We start from the raw sequence: 16,970 nt of genomic DNA, 5'->3' as shown, positions 1-16,970 counted from the left end.
AGATTTAATATTCAGCACTGAATTTATATAGGGAAAGCCCACAAACCCATCCTTTGTTTCAGTTGGATTGAGTTTCAAAGAAAGATCAGCTGGTGGTCAACTCCTATAGGAAATTGCAAATTCAACTCCAGCTAGGGTGTAAAACCATCTGGGGTTTGTATAGCCTACTCAAGGTTGGTGGAAGGGCATACCCCTGGATGGTTCAGGATGGAATCTCACAACTTACAAGTGAGACCACCACTGCTTTCACATACAGCTCGTGCTAGTAATGTCAGCCCAAATCTATTCTCTTTAAGATATCATTTTATGTGAATAGGTGTCATGCCCTCAAGTATGTCTGTGAACCATGTGTGTGCAGTGCCATCAGGGTCCAGAACAAGGCAACAAGTGCCCTGGAACTGAAGTAACGATGTTTGTGAGCTGTCATGTGGGTGCTGGGAGTGGAGCTCAAATCCTCTGGAAGAACAGCCAGTGCTCTTAACCTCTGAGCCATCTCTCCAGCCCCACTGTCCTCCATAAGAAGGAATACTAGAAATCAAAGGGGAAGTCAACAATGCAGACTCTTGTAGAAAATACTGAATTCAAAATAGAGAGTCGCTGGATGTTGTGTTTACCAGGCAGTCATCCAAAAGCCATAAAAAGTCATTTCCAACTATCCAAAGGTAGTGTAGTGGCTATTCCTGGTTCTCAACTTGACTATATTTGGAATGAACTACAACCCAGAATTGGAAGGCTCACCAGTGATCCTTATCTGGAGGCTGGGAGATAGAAGTTTCTGATCTGGACCTTGGTATGGAGATTGTCTTAGTTAGCGTTTTACTGCTGTGAATAGACACCATGACCAAGGCAAGTCTTATTAAAAAAAAAAAAACAAAACCCAAAACAACATTTAATTGGGGCTGGCTTACAGGTTCAGAGGTTCAGTCCATTATCATCAAGGTGGGAGCATGGCAGTATCCAGGCAGGCATGGCGCAGGAGGAGCTGAAAGTTCTATGTCTTCATCCAAAGGCTGCTAGTGGAAGACTGACTTCCAGGCAACTAGGGTGAGGATTTTATACCCACACCCACAGTGACACACCCATTCTAACCAGGTCACACCTATTCCAACAAGGCCACACCTTCAGATGGTGTCACTCCCTGGTCCAAGGATATACAAACCATCACAGAGATCTTGAGGCATAATGGCTATGGATTCCAGAAGATTAAATCTCAAGTTCAAGGTCATCTGGGATTAAAGGTGTGGTGGAACACACCTTTAATCTGGGCTACACCTTCTGCTGGAGACAATATAAGGACATTGGAAAAAGGGAGTCTCGCTCTTGTTCCCTTGCCTGCTTGCCATGTGGGACTGAGTAACTGCTAGATCCTTGGACTTCCATTCACAGCTACTACTGAACCATTGTTGGGAATTGGACTGCAGACTGTAAGTCATCAATAAATTCCTTTACTATATAGAGACTATCCATAAGTTCTGTGACTCTAGAGAACCCTAACTAAAACAGGTAGTGCCTTGTGAAAAAGAAGATGATTTCTTCAATTAAATAGGCAGACATTCTCTGAGGAAACTTTGGGATTCCTAAGGATCCTGGAAGAGCCCAGAACAATGAACAATGTGATACTGTTTGAGAAAGAAGTGACTCCCGGGGCTTCAAAGCACTGCAGGATATCTGACTTAAGAAGTTGACCATTTAGAGACTAATAATTTGTTAACTAGAGAAACAATATACATTCAATATTGACACTTTGAAAAATCAGAAAATAAATCACACTTTTTAATTTGTTTGTTTGTTTGTTTTTCAACATAGGGGTTCTCTGTGTAGTCCTGGCTGTCCTTGAACTCACTCTGCAGACCAGGCTGGCCTTGAATTTATAGATCTGCCTGCCTCTGCCTCCTGAGTGTTTAAAACATATTACCACCACCACGAGAGGAAAACACATGCTCTTTCCACTGAAGATCCTTATGTTTAACCCACTGAAAGGCAGTGAAAGCAGCACAAATAATGAGTCACATTTCACACCTGAGAAACTCAGACAAGGGAAGGAACCTGATAGGGAACATCCTAGACTCACCTACCACAAATTATTTCTTTTATATAGCTTTAGTTGTCCTGAAACTCACTGTGTAGAGTTTGTTGATCATTCTCCAAGAGCATTCTGGTCTTAAGTTTTGTAACCACACAAAGAGTGTGTTTCTTACACAATAGTTTTTGAGATGATATCCTTAAAGTGAACATTGAACATAATAACCATGCCATTTTGGTGAGCTCTGATAGGAAGTACAGAAGAACTGGTAAAGAAGAACAGGCCACTATAGTGACCCACAATTCCTAGCCAGAGTTTTAGCAGAAAATCCTGGGTATCTGTATCATCAGTGAACTCGGGGCTGGAACATCCCTCTAAAGTGCAGAGCTGAACTACATCTCCTCACATTGAGACTCTCATTCTCTGTACTGGCGGCAGCCGCCTTGTACAGAAATGAGGAAGAAAAACTTGCAGATGGAAATTGTTAAAGAACTAGTGGGCAGGAGGTATTGGTCAGCATTTAAAAGCACTTGTTACATGGTCATGAGGACCAAAGTTTAGATCCCAGCACACACATAACAAGTCATATATCTCCCCCACACCTGTCATCTCTGCTCTAAGCATCAAGGAGACAGGAGGGCCTTCCAGTTTGCTGGCTTCCAACCGAGTCAAGAGACCATGAGTCTCAGGTTCAAGAGGCCTTGCCTCAGAGAAATAGGAAGAGTGATAGCAAAGGGTACCTGATGACTTCCTACACATGGACAGACATACGCACTTGTATAGGCATGTGCTCACGCACACACAGACACAGATACACACACACACACACACACACACACACACACACACACACACACACTTGCACAGGCACACACACTCATCATTTTAAAAATTCACTGGGCTAGAGAGATGTCTCAGCAGTTAAGAACACTGACTGCTCTTCCAAGAGGACCTAGCACCTTTGATTTCTAGTATTCACTGTAGCTAACAACCATCTGTAATTCCAGGTCCAGGGATCCAAATCCCTCCTCTGCTATCTGTTGACCACATATATTGTGAATATATAATATAGGAAAAACACTCATACATGTAAAATAAAAAATGAAAAAATATAAGAGACCAGCATATCAGAGAAAATATGGAAGTGTCTTTCTGAGTGTGGCTTATCTCAGTCAACACGATAATTTCCACTGTTCATCGCTTTCCTGCAAATGTCATCATTTCGTTTTCTTTTATGATTGCATAAAATTCTGCTGGTCATTTTGTGATCCACTGTATCCATCTGTGTTGACAGACATCAAGCTGAACCCACTTCCTGGCTCTCCTGTATAGATCAGCAGTAAGTATGGCTGAGCAGGTATCTCTGCAGTGTGTCTTTAGAGTGTAGACCCTTGCATGCTGTAGCTGGGGAATACAGTAGGCCTGTCTTCACTGCTTTTTATTTTCCACAGTGGTTCCACAAGTTAGTATTGACACAGGTGGTGAATACAAGTTCCCCTTTCCCTTCACCATTATCCTCAAATCCTTGACAGCATTAGTTTTTGTCACTTGTTTTCTTCATGACAGGCCTGCTGACTGGGAAAAGAAACAACTTTTATGACAGCCTTAGCTATCAGGGAAATGTAATTAAAACAACTTTCAGGATCTCTGAGTTGTATCCCACCCTGACTACTGAGTGAGTGCCAAGAGAGCCAGGACTACATAGAGACCCTGTCTCAAAAACAAAATAAAACAAGAAAACCCAAACAAATGAAATGCCCCCCCCCTCCACTCAACAGCTTAAGACTGTATCTCACCCAGGTCACTGTGGCTAGCACCAAGAAAGCACGGACCACAAATGCTAGTGAGGATCCAGGGAAAGCCCAAGCCTTGTTTCCTACTGGCAGGGGTGTAAGCTGGCTTGGCCACATTGAAATCAGTGTGGCAGTTTCTCCACAATCTACATCTGATCCAGCTATACCACTGTTGAGCACATTCCCGTTCATTCATAGATGACTAGAGGGTGAATATGGGACACTTTTGCACAAAGGAGTTCCATTCAGATGGAAAGAAGTCAAGTTTTCCAGAAATTGTTGAAACTGAACAGAATCTTAAGTGAAGTACCCCAGGCATAAACATTAGCTTCAAATGTTAAGTGTGAGGACTTGTGTTAGTGTATGTGAGTAGAGAACAAGAGACAGAAAATGGCCTACAGAAAAGAGGCTGAGGGAGAGAGTGGTAGAAAAAACTCTGTCCTAGGATAGTGCTGTTGTCAACAGGGAACCTCTCTAGAGCATGGGGAGTCTGTGGTGCTGACTAAAAACCAATAGAAGTCTTAGATGACAGAGCCCTGTCATGGTGTTCTGATTGCACATAGGCCTCCATATTTGGCTGAGTCACCCTGCTCCCAGGCAGAAAAGCTGTGGCTATGGCTGGAGCATGTGACTGGAGAGGTTGGAAATGGCAGGGAGAAAGTGACCACAGAAAAGAGGGCAGGAACATGCAATGGCCCACAGGGTTGGTGGTGGTGTTTCGTTGGTTTGGTTTTTGGTTTTGTTTTTGGAGACAGGGTCTCAGATATTCAAATTAGCCTCAAACTCACAGGGTAGCATAGGCTGGTTTCACACTCTCCATCCTCTTGTCTCTACCTCAAGATACTAGGATTATGGGATGCTCTGTCTATGCAGTGCTAGGCACTGGACTCAGGATTCTGTACATGGTAGGCAAGCACTGCCAACTGAGCTACACCCCCAGCCCCCGCATGCCTGTTGTAACTCTGGACCATCATGCCTGCTCTACTCTATTGCATGAATCCAAGTCTTATTAAGCTTGGAGAGTAAGCTCCTGATTGGAACCCACAGTTCCAGTCCTGCCTCCCAACAGTCACATTCTGCACAACAGAGTGTGGATCTTAGGTTGTATCTGCCTCTGATTAACACTCTTCCTCTGAGCACTGCCAGGAAATCCTTCTTAACCTCCCTAAGCAGGAGTCTGAACTTCATGGATTCCTGTCAGTTACACGGTTGGTTCTGTCTGATGACGGCCAGGGAGACACTGTCTGTACAAAACACACATGGGTCCCCTTTGTGTTACTATTCTTTCTGGCCCCTGCAATTCTCTTCAGGAAGCTTGACTTCTGAATTTCGTTCTGGTTATGTTCTGCTGGTAATTAGATAATTTAGCACACACTGAGAACCCTGTTCCTCCATTATTAGGTTTGCTATGCTTGATGGTAAATCTAACCATGACCTACAGGAGAGGTAAAGTAATTTTAAGATCTCTACCAGACCTGAAAGATTCTTGAGCAGACAAAAACTTGTTTCTTACCAGGTCTTAAAAATAACCTTAGGCAACGAAATTATTAGTAAAAATTTAAAAGTTTTTTGTGAGTTCAAAACCAGCCTGGTCTACAAAGTTAAGTTCCAGGACAGACAGAGCTACATAGTGAGACCCTCAGGCTATACCCAATTTCACCTGAAATCAGTAGATTATGTCAACCCCTAAATTTCCCCAAATGTAGCATTCATGTGAAAAGTGCAGATTCTGCCAAGGACCAGCCTCAGGTTGGTGATGGGTTCTGAGACAAGGAGTGTCTGAGAGCAGCAAAAACAAACCACGGGAAGTCAAATTGTGGGTCTAAGCTGGCATCCTATGTTCTGCTGGAGACATCTTTCTAGCCTGCTTTCTCTCTGTTCTGCTTTTTTTCTCTCAGATCTACTTTCTCTGAATATCTCTGGACAGCTCTCTAAGTTTCCTTTTGATTATACTATGATTCAGCATCCTGTGACCCCAGGACATTTATTCTTAGGAAACAGCAAGAACATATTTTCTTTTAACATTGCGAAAGAATTCAGAGATCCGCCTGCCTCTAACAAGCAGATATAGTAAACTAGCTAGGTGGGACCCGAAATTTCTAGTCCTAAAATTAACATTTCTACTCCCACCTAGGCCTTGACTTGTTGTGTCCCAGACTGACCTTCAACTCAGGAATGTGCCTGCCTTTGTGTCTTTCTGACCAACCTGGTTTATAGTGTACCTGCCTTTGTTCCTTCACATTCATGAAGGCCCTCATATAATTCATATTGCATCTTTAATTTTCACATAGTTGAGAAATCATATATGATCATACTCATTTTTTTAGAATTCTTTTCCACAGACTGTAAGGCTGCACTGAAGGTCTCAGACTGGACCATTCTGCTAAGGCATTAGCCAAACCTTTGCCACCCGGACTCATGCTACCTCAGATCCTATGCAGTCATTAAGGTCATCAGGAAGGACACTGGTCAAGGGAACATGAAAATATGTCCATTATTATACAAACAAGTCTTATGCCATGGCAGTCCACATCTGCCGGTCCTGTTTCTGGGGCTGGAACCCTGTCATTCTGTCTCCACCAAGGCCATGCCAGACTCAGCAAGGTTCCACACCAACCAAGAATGGAAGATTCGACAAGAAATCCATTTGCTGTTCTAGAGGAGTGGCTTCTGTGCAGCCCTGACTGTGAGCAGGAAGTATCACCACTGCCCAGTGGGCAGGAGAGGCCATGTATTGCATATGGGAGCCCAGGAAGGAACAGCAAAATGGAAGCTGGGGATCCAGACTGACAGTCAGAGGTGTGGACCTGAGAATGTCACCCCTCTGCTCCATTCTGCATCTGACACTGCAGGAAGGCTCACTGCCACATCTGGTGATGATAGGCTCACCCATGTCCTTAAAGGGATGGCACCTCCCTGTCTGAAAGTAATTCCTGACTACAGTTCTGTCCTCAGGAATCAGGGCAGGACCTCTCATTATTCATCTCTTTTCTGTGTGAATTCCAGTTCCTCCATCTTGGAACCTGTCCTTCCTGGTTTGTGTTGAATGATCTCACAATTGACCTCTAAGGACAACTGTGCAGGGAGAGGGCAAGGGATAGCCTCACCGAGAGATCCCAATTCCCTGGTCTCCTCTGCCAGCCACTTCCTCCCATAGAGAAACTTAAGGGAAGATGTTGTGTGGGAACATTCTGGGAAGATGCCGATCTCTTCTCAGATTCGCTTGTTCCCAGGCACTGCGTAGATGCCTCAGTTGGTATGAGGTCCTGCCTCTACACACACACACACACACACACACACACACACATCTCTGTGTTTCTTCTGCTTCCTCTCTCTGCGACCCTGTCAGAAACAGAGATACCAGAGATCTAGATTTGTGTGCAAAAGTGTTTATTGATTAGAAACTTTTTGTTCAGCTAAATTAAAGGAAGCCAGGGATAGGTTTCTTGAGGACAGGTGCTGATATGCAGTGCAGACAGGGGACTTGGTTCTTCATTACTATGATCTTGCAAGTAGCAGATGAGTGAAGGTGCAAAGTGCTGGCACTGGAGCTAAAATATCCCATCCAAGTGAACTGGAATGACTGGATACCTGGGACTGTCCTGTGGAGTTCTGGGGCTACAGGCAACTGTGTAGTACTTCACTGATCTTCTTGTTTGGTATCTGCAGTTGGAATAATGACTGGCCGGAGTTGTGAGTATACAGATAGTTACTTGTACCCGATTTGAACTATCATGACAATTTCTACTTATCCCGTCTTTGCAGATCTTACGTGGATTACGGCACACACCGACAACATCAGCAAAAGTTGTATGAAGAAAAGTATTTAGGTTTTTACACACTCCCGTGTAACTGTTAACGGCCCGCATTGCATCATCACATCGGTGATAGGCTCTATTATAGATATGTTGGATGTCAAACCACTGGGAAGGGGTTTGTCCCTGGCATGAGGCAAGCATTAGGACAAGTCCCAGCAGCAGCAGGAGACAAAGTCGAGACTCAAGCCGCTTCAGACCCATGTTTCCTGTGAGAACAGAAGAGAAGTGACTACTCCCACCCTAACTCAGTTTTCCCTATCTCTTCCTGAAGGCCCTCTCTGCTGTCACTTGGGTCCACAGTGCCACATTTTCTGGACACTGTCCCATCATTTGCCCACCCTGTCCCAGACCTAGATAGTCAGTGTCTTACCCAGTCTGCTTTGTGGCTCCTGTGGAACTGAGCGCTGGCTGTCCTGGAAATCAGGGATAATGGGTGACTTCCACTTGGGCCCATAGATATACAGCAGGCTCTGTGGGTGGAGTTGGTGGCTCAGAGTCTTCAACATGCAGAAACCACAGATTGGTACATTGCCTGCTGATGCAACCAGCCTTCTATTTCTTCACTTGGTCAAGCCATGGTGCTACTGTTTCCATTTTGAGGAATCAAATTCCAAGTCCTCTTATGCAATGCAGTTTGAAGTCTGAATCTGACCTCTACATAGAAATCTCTGTATTGCCTGTTGATTGGCTGCGCACTTATGACTGTAGTGGACAGACCAAGTTTTCTATTAGCCTGTCTACACATTTATTAGCCAAGCCAGAATCATAAGAGATATTGACATTTCTATCCTTGATCTTTAAAATTTTATGATGTTGTAGTGTGCAGAGATGGCTAAGTGGATAAGAGCACTTGATGCTCTCCCAGAGGACCCAATGTTGGTTTCAACACCTATGCTGGGTGGCTTAAAACTGCCTGTAACTGCATTCCAGGGCATCTGATATCATCTAATAGCATCTTTTGGCATGTTCACACACTTGTGCACAGACACACAGAAACACATAGGTGAAAATAAGTCTTAGGGATGGGTGAAATGTCCGTGCTTAAGAGTGCTTCCCCTCTTCCAGATTCCTTCCCTTCGAGAGGACCCTAGTATCTCACCCAGAGGCCACACTGCATAGTATTTTTCTGATTGTTTCCTGTATAAGATTCATTTCTACATTTCCAACTATCCACATTTGCCTCCAGAACTAGTATTATTAGACTAGTTTTAAACCATGAACCTTTCGGAGAACACTACTTTATCTAAGATACCAGATTTATTATAAGACAATGTTGAAAAAGATATAAAAACATAATGGAATTTTTATTTCTGTTTTTCTTTGTGCTGGGGTTTGACTCTGGAGCTATGTGCATTCTAGAGAAATGATCTGCCACTGAGCTACATCCACAGTGACACAGAGAGTTTTGGCTTCAACGGGTTAAATGCCTCTCTAAGTTTTTTGTTATCACAACCTCCCTTGCATTCCGATATAGTGACACATCTCCAGACTTGCTCACACTTCTGTTGTGAAGTACAGCCAGAGTTATATCCTGTTGAGTTCGGCCAGAGGCTCACATGCATGGGTTCTAGTCTGGAAAGGCATCTTGGAAACCTGGAAGCAGGGAGGGGGGCTAGGTGGCGCATTAGAGAGACGGAACCAAGACAACAGTCTGATCAAGGTTCGATTTTACTATTTCCGATACTCGGTTATGAAGCAGGGGAAGGGGCCCTTTCCCGCCAAATCATCCTGGAGTAAAGTTTCAGGTGACCACATGATAGCTCCAAACAGCTAGGCCGCAGGCAGTAGAAGTGGGAGTGGCAGAACAATAGGGTGGCAGGCTCCACCTATAAACCAGAGTGAGTATTTTACTGTCCCAACTGATAGATGTCTTTTTGGGGCAGACTCCATTGGTGAGAGATTGTGTCCAAAACTTGGAATTTCTTCAACCCTGGGATCCTATTGCAATGACTACTCTTGACCTACTAACTGACAGATATCCGGTACCAATGTAGTATTTGACACAACTCTGCCCAGTGCTTGGGCTGTCTATGGAAATGACTGCACAACTTTTATAAAATAGTAACAGTAACCTGTTTTTTAGGGACTGATCTTTTGAGGGTGCTAAGAAGTGTTGGGTCAGGGTGTCACTCTGGAGCCTGGGTTTGGTTTGAACTTGCTTAGAAACCCAGATTGGATTCAAATTTTTCTGTCCTGCCACAGGCTCAAAGTTCTAGAGTCCCAGACTTGCACTTCCAGACCCAGCTTATGAGCCAGGTTGTAAACAGCCTTGCTGCTGTGAGTGGATGCTCAGCTTTAGGAAGTAAGACTCAGCAGGAAGAAGCTAGGATGCTGTGGCCTTGTCCTTGAAGGATGTTTTGGGGCGCTGTGCCCTTTCCTATACTTCCTTCTGCCTTGAACAGTTTTGCTTTAGTGCACACTTCTCATCATGGGCATTTCTCTACCACAGACCCCCCAAAAAGAAAGCTACTTGACAGGATGATATCTTTGAATCAAATGAATCTCTGTTTCTTTCAAACCATCTATTTGTCTTAGGTATTAATCAAGTATTGGAAAGCTGATTTGTAGCAAGATACAAGTTAATTTAACTCTGATTTATATACAAAAGCTCAATGTCCATAGTTATGGGCAAGTCTCTGTCTTAGGGTTTTATTGTTGTGAAGAGACACCATGACCAAGTCAATTCTTTTTTTTTTAAAGATTATTTATTTATTTATTATTTATTATATGTAAGTACACTGTAGCTGTCTTCAGACGCACCAGAAGAGGGCATCAGGTCTCATTATGGGTGGTTGTGAGCCACCATGTGGTTGCTGGGATTTGAACTTTGGACCTTCGGAAGAGCAGTCGGGTGCTCTTACCCACTGAGCTATCTCACCAGCCCCCAAGTCAATTCTTATAACAGAAAATATTTATTTCGGGCTGGCTTCCAGTTTCAGAAGTTCACTCCATTATCATCCTGGAGGTAAACATTGCAGTGCACCAGAAGACATATTGCTGGAGTTTCCAAATAGGAAAGGAATAATAACGGAATATACATGCATAGTCCATGATGTTCTCACTAATAACAGCATACACACTCGTAGTCCATGGAGTTCTAATACATTACAGATACCCAGTAACAAACAGTGTTTTGTTCAGTTGTTATGGGGTAGACTAGGTTGACCAGAGAAGATTAGGACACTGATTTAAGCTCAAAGAATGTCTTTATTAACCTGCCAGCAACTGCACTCGGTGTTTGGGGTCCCAGTGAAGTCCTGAGCCTTTTTCAGGATAAGCTTTTAAAGATTAAAAAAAGGAAAGAAAGAAAAGAAACTATCATCACGAGTGAGTTATAAGTGGGTATTAGCCATAAAGTACAGGACACCCAAGCTACAATACATAGACCCAAGGGTGCTAAATAACAAGGAGGGCCCAAGGGGGGGGATACTTGAATCTTTCTCAAAAAGGAAAATAAAATAGATATTGGAAGTGGGAGCTAGGAAGGAAGTCGAGGCAGGCAGATGTAGGGAGAGTAGGGGAGAGAGAAGGGAAGTCAGCAGTCTGGGGTGGGGGCAATCTCTAAGACATGCCAGAGACCTGGAATTGGAGCAAGGCCCCAGAAGGTCTATGGGGGCAAGAATCCTAACAGTGGAGAATATGGATCCTGAAGTGGCCACTTCCTCTAATCAGGCAGGACTCCCAGTGAAAGGAAAAGGACAGCAACCCACCCACAAAACCTTTTACCCAAAATGCATCCACCTACAATATGTATAGGGACAAAGATAGAGCAGAGACAGAGGAATGACCAAGCAATGACTGTCCCAAACTGAGACCCATCCCAAGGGCAAGAACCAATCCCTGACGCTATTAATGATATTTTGTTATGTTTGCAGACAGGAGCCTGGCATAACAGTCCTCTGAGTGGCTCCACCTAGCAGTCAATGGAAAGAGATGCAGAGACCCGCAGCCAAACATTAAATGGGCTCAGGTAGTCTTGTAGAAGAGTTGGGGGAAGGACTGAGGGACCTAATGAGGATACTGACTCCACAGGAAAGCCAACAGAGTCAACTACCCTGACCCTGGAGGGCTCCCAGAGACTGAATCACCAAAGTGTGAGCATGGGCTGGACCTAGTTCCTCTGCACATATATAGAAGATAAGAACTTGGTCTTGATGCACAGCCCCCAAGTACAAGATGGCGTGGCTGTTGCTAAATCTTTTGCCTGCCTGTTAGTGGATCCTGTTCCCCTGAATGGACCTCCTTCTCTGGCCTCAGTAGGAGAGGATGCACCTAGTCCTGCAGCAGCTTGATGTGCCAGGGAAAGGGATATGGGGAGTATGGGAATTGATAAGTACAGGGGGCACCCCCTTCTCAAAGGAGAAGGGGAGGGTGGAATGGGGGAGGATCCACATGAGAGGATACTAGGAGGAGAAGGGGGACTGATATTGAGATATAAACCAAATAAATAACTTTAATAAAAATAAAAATTAAAATTAAAAATTAAAAAGAAATTCTGAGTTGGCATTCTTCAGTTAAAAAGAACAGTTAGCCAGAAGTGAAACTACATAAGCAAAAAAGCAAAATTAGTGCACTTAGAGACTTCCCCAGAGCTGTGGGCTTTGATGGATTGCATCTTTGTTTTTGTTTTGGGAGATGGTGCTGTCTATGTGCTGAGTTTTATGGCCTGAATGGTATTTCAAGTCATTCATGGCAAGGTCTGGGGCCTGCCAAGTTCTGGCAGCCTGCTCCATAAAGACCTTTTCATTGTTGTGTGAAGACAATTAAAAAATCATCCTTAGATCACTGTCATGTTTAATTAGCATTCTGATTACCTTCAATACGACAAACACTGTGCTGCAATTTTTGGATAGTTTGGATATTTTTGGATAGTCTGCCGCCCCCCCCCCCCCACATACATACCTTACATCAAATAATATTGAAGGATTACATGGCAAGCACTCTGTAGTAAATCTATAAAATAATTCTTGAATGAGGATGTTGTCTATTAACCAGAAGCAATAATGGTGATATTGAAAAGGTTAGTTCAGGACCTTTTTGATAACTCCACCAGACCCATCTCCTCAGGCAGGGGAAGGCTAATTAGCATTCTGCAGGAAGGGCTGGACCTGCAGTTGTGTGTGTGGGGGGGGCTAGACCAGGTAAACACATTCCATTGGACAAACCCTGCCACCTCATTCCCCAGAGACCAATCGATTTAAAAGTCACACAGTTCTGCAAATCACATTGTGCTTAATGACTGCTGCTCTGAAAAACTGTAAAAAGACTGTCCAAACTGGCTGGGGGTGGAGGTGAGGGGTTGTCATCTCTCCTTTGGGTGTAGGATGGCCCCAATGTGTTGGAACAATAAATTCCTCTTGCTTTTTGCATCAGTCCCAGGTTCTGTGTGGTTCACTCAGGGGGTCCTCGGTAAGTTAAGGCCTGCCAGAATCTTACAGTATCACTATGGATGTCACTATGGATCACAATGGGGAGTCTAGGGAGAGGGATGTAGCTCCATTGGTCCTTACCAGGTATGCGCAATCTCCAGCATCCCACAAAGCTGACTGTGGTGGTCCACACCTCTAACCATAGGATTCAGGAGGTTGAGGGAGAAGAATCAAAGCTCAGGGTCACTCTCAACTACTCTTGGTTACACAATGACTTCCGGGCCAATCTGGGCTGGAAGTGAAAGAGAACCAGTGGATACTTGAGAGGGAGAATGGATACTTCTCAAATTGATTCCAAGTTGAATTTTTCTAATAAGCAGAGAAAGCACTTAGGTATTTCACTTAGCAACTGTCAGGTACTCAAGGAAAGCCCACTATTCTCTCCCAACTCTGCCCAGGACTCACTGTGACTTCCCCAGAATGATTTCGTTCTTCCGTTTTTACAAGAAAGGATGCCAGATTCCTTCTGNCTTGGTCTGGTCTCTCCTTGATTGCCATTCTCCTTGTGAAATAGCCTACGCAGCCAGGAAAACATGCCTGATTGAGAACCCAAAAGGCACTGACGGAATATCCCACAAGCAGTTGTTGTAACCACAACACAGGTGACATCACAGAAGATTCTAGTTCTNTCCTAGATACAAGAGATTGTCCAAGGAAGGCATTACTGATGATGCCACTGGGAAAGGCTAAGGCCTATTTGATATCTAGTTCTCCTCAAATTGACCAGTTTCTGTTGTGCATTTCCTGGAGCCTCTCCTGTGACCTGGCAAATACCCTATGGTAAAATCTCTTTCTAAATTCAGAGATTTCTCATTTGCTTCATTAGAAGACAAGTGCTTTGATGAAAAGCATTGATTAGGACCCTGGCATGCATAAGAGATTTGTTTTAGCATCCAAATCTCTAGGAACAGTGAATGTAAGAGATATTTCTCAATAATAAATATACTACCTGAGTGAATTCTTGTGACATACAGTCTATTTCCCTAGGTTTTCCTTGTTTCACAAAGGCCAATATCTTTCTCCTATACCTTTAATTGTATATAACCTGGATAATATTTTCTTACTGTGCATACCTTGATAGTGGGCATTGTTTCCATATACATATACATGTGTTTCACTGTTTACAATCCTATCTTTTTCCAGGAAAACTCCCTTTTCTTTGGAACATAGGGGCTCAATGACAGGGCAAATATAAAATGGTAAATGTTCTGTCCCATCTTCAAAATATTAACTTGCACACCCTCCCTTTCTCAAATACAACCAGACAATTAAAGTGGGCATCAGTGAGCAAAGGTCAATCTGGACTGTACAACTTACTGTGTTGTAGCCTCATAGCCATCACTTCTTCAATATCTGTCTTCCCAAGTGTTGGCATGAGGATGCTGGGGGTTGTAACATGATACTCTACTCATAGCAAACATAATACTCAGGAGGTAGGGCAAGGAGTGGAATGGCCTGAGTTCAGGTTAAACTTCAATTTTAATGGGTCTATAAGTTCAGGATGGAGTCCCTTTGGCTTTGTCATCTGAGGCTTCTGTGTTCTTCTGCTGGGTGTGCTGAATTTGTGCTACAATGCAACCTATCCTCACAGATGCAAGATGAAAAATCATGTATGTCTTTTTTGGGAAGACTTCTGCCTTTGACTATATAGAGCCACACAATATAAATATGCAGAGCTCCAAACTGAGGGGAGGAGATTGATGATGCCTTAGAAACTGAGGGCCTTTTCTTACAATATGGGGCCCTTATTTTGCCAATGTAATTTTTTTCTTTGGTTTTTCACTAAAGGTGGCTTGGTTGTTTCCTGGCCTAAAGGATTCTGTATCCACCAACAAGGGGCCTAATCCATACATGCTCTCTCTCTCTCTCTCTCTCTCTCTCTCTCTCTCTCTCTCTCTCTCTTATCAAGGAAAGGATTGTTGTAAAATCTCACCATGGCAGCAGGAAGGTCAACTAGGCTGTTCTTAGATCCATCTCACCTGGTACAGGATTGAAGACCTGAGGTATCTGGGGAAAGGAAGCAGCACACAGTATCACACAGCTCCTCTACTGCAACTGCTAGAACTGTAATAGGGTTTTTTTTTTATTATTATTATAAATACATATAAAGCTAGCCAGAGTTGGTACATGTCTTTAATCCCAGCACTCAGGTTTTTAAAAAAATGTTGTTGTTAGTATTCCTATTGTTTCCTTTGGTTTTTGTTGTTAATTCCCCCAGTTATTTGCACTGTACCTAGAACATTAAGCCTATGGTCTGTACAGTCCTATCATTCATGTTAGTCAGNAGTGGTTACTCCTCAGATGATCTCATTACTCACTTTCAAATAAGGAAAACAGTTATAGAGATGCTATTTACCTTGTATAGTCTCATGTATCCACTCATTATGAGTATAGAGACGTATCTCAATATTATAGATTACTTTTGCTTCTGTTTTTGAGATGACAGGCCTGTGTGGAAGTCTCCATTTAGGTTGCAGAGGGCCTGGTATGGCTTAAAGAATAGGTGCCCCTGAACGCCAAGGCTGGCCCTTCAGTGCCTCTGAAGCCTGAGGCAGAGGTCTGCCAGCAACACAGGAACACATGGCCAGAGCTGGTTCTGGACTGTATTATTGATGAGCCCTGAGACCAGGATGAAAAGAAGCCTCTAGATTTCTGTTAAAGGTGGAACAGTCACTTTGATACGAGGGGAATAACGGATCTTTGGGATGCAAGTCCTCCATTTTATTTATTTTTGCTATGTACACAGTATGTGTCAAGGACAAAGGCACCCTACTTTACAACATCTAGTCACTATAGATGTTGAAGTGTTTGCCAGTGAATATATACATACTAGAGTTAGTAAAACAATACATTTTGCCCCATTTTGTTCAATACTTTCATTTTTACTTATTCACATTACATGTTGCTCACTGCAATCCCACACCCACAATGTTTCCCTGATATTCATGAACTCTTATTCTCTGATCAGATCAGGGACAACTATCTCAGGACATCTTTTCTTCTACCAAAGCCAACTTACCNTGTCCTGTGGAAAGGTTTTGAAGGTGCTGGAAATGGATGCCTTCTGCTTGGCTTTCCTCTTGTTCCATTTCCCTGGCTTTGAGAACTTCATACAGAACTGTCCTGGAACTTGGTACTTCCTTGAGACGGTCCACAAGAAGCCCTGGTTTTGTTAATGTTCTTGAGAGTATATTTCCACCAAACCTACTCCCACTAGTACCCTAAGCCTGGCAAAGGCAATGAGACAAAAGACATCTATTCCAGGAGTTTCCAATTGTTCTCAGAGTAGCAGTACAGCAGCCCACATACATGGCAAAGTTAAGTGAGGTCACAAAGGGGACATAATATACTGCTGCTTTCATAAAGTATGTCCTAGAGGTTTACTATATCGAAACACTCATAGATCTGTACACACGATCCGGGACTCCGCCGAACTTAGGAACTTAGTCTGCACAGGTGAGAGTGTGCACCACAGAGGCAGACAGCTTCTGGGATGGGCGGGAGCCACAGAGCCGCTGAGGCAGCACCCTTTTGGGGCCCGCAGACATCCGGCACCCTCCCAGCCGGAGGACAGTGGTCCCGCCCTGCAAGGGAGCCCTCTGCCTCAGGAGAAGGGAGTGCCATCTTGGTTCCGGGACTCCACCGAACTTAGGAACTTAGTCTGCACGAGTGAGAGTGTGCACCACAGAGGCAGACAGCTTCTGGGACAGGCGGGAGCCACACAGTCACTGAGGCAGCACCCTTTTGGGGCAGCAGACATCCTGCACCCTCCCAACTGGAGGACAGTGGTCCCGCCCTGCACGGGAGCCCTCTGCCTCAGGAGCAGGGAGCTCCATCTTGGATCCAGGACTCCACCGAACTTAGGAACTTAGTCTGCACAGGTGAGAGTGTGCACCACAGAAGCTGA

General features: G+C 44.0%; 1 protein-coding gene across 1 annotated transcript; it reads right to left on the bottom strand.

Annotated features, from left to right (window-relative positions):
• Positions 1–7,189: 7,189 nt before the first annotated feature.
• LOC110288236 (ribonuclease 2B-like) lies at positions 7,190–8,038 on the bottom strand. The gene is made up of 2 exons (XM_021154639.1): positions 8,005–8,038; positions 7,190–7,840 (listed from the first exon to the last, which is right to left on the bottom strand). Exon 2 carries the CDS (start codon positions 7,833–7,835, stop codon positions 7,368–7,370), a length of 468 nt encoding a protein of 155 aa, XP_021010298.1. The 5' UTR covers positions 7,836–7,840; positions 8,005–8,038; the 3' UTR covers positions 7,190–7,367.
• Positions 8,039–16,970: the final 8,932 nt, after the last annotated feature.

The sequence above is a fragment of the Mus caroli genome, unplaced genomic scaffold (genome assembly GCF_900094665.2).
Source record: "Mus caroli unplaced genomic scaffold, CAROLI_EIJ_v1.1 scaffold_16042_1, whole genome shotgun sequence".
Taxonomy (NCBI): Eukaryota; Metazoa; Chordata; class Mammalia; order Rodentia; family Muridae; genus Mus; species Mus caroli.
This window is presented reverse-complemented; position numbering and strand designations above follow the sequence as displayed.

Coding starts and splice junctions, on each gene's coding strand:
- LOC110288236 (XM_021154639.1), bottom strand. CDS start 7,835: ATGGGTCTGAAGCGGCTTGAGTCTCGACTTTGTCTCCTGCTGCTGCTG.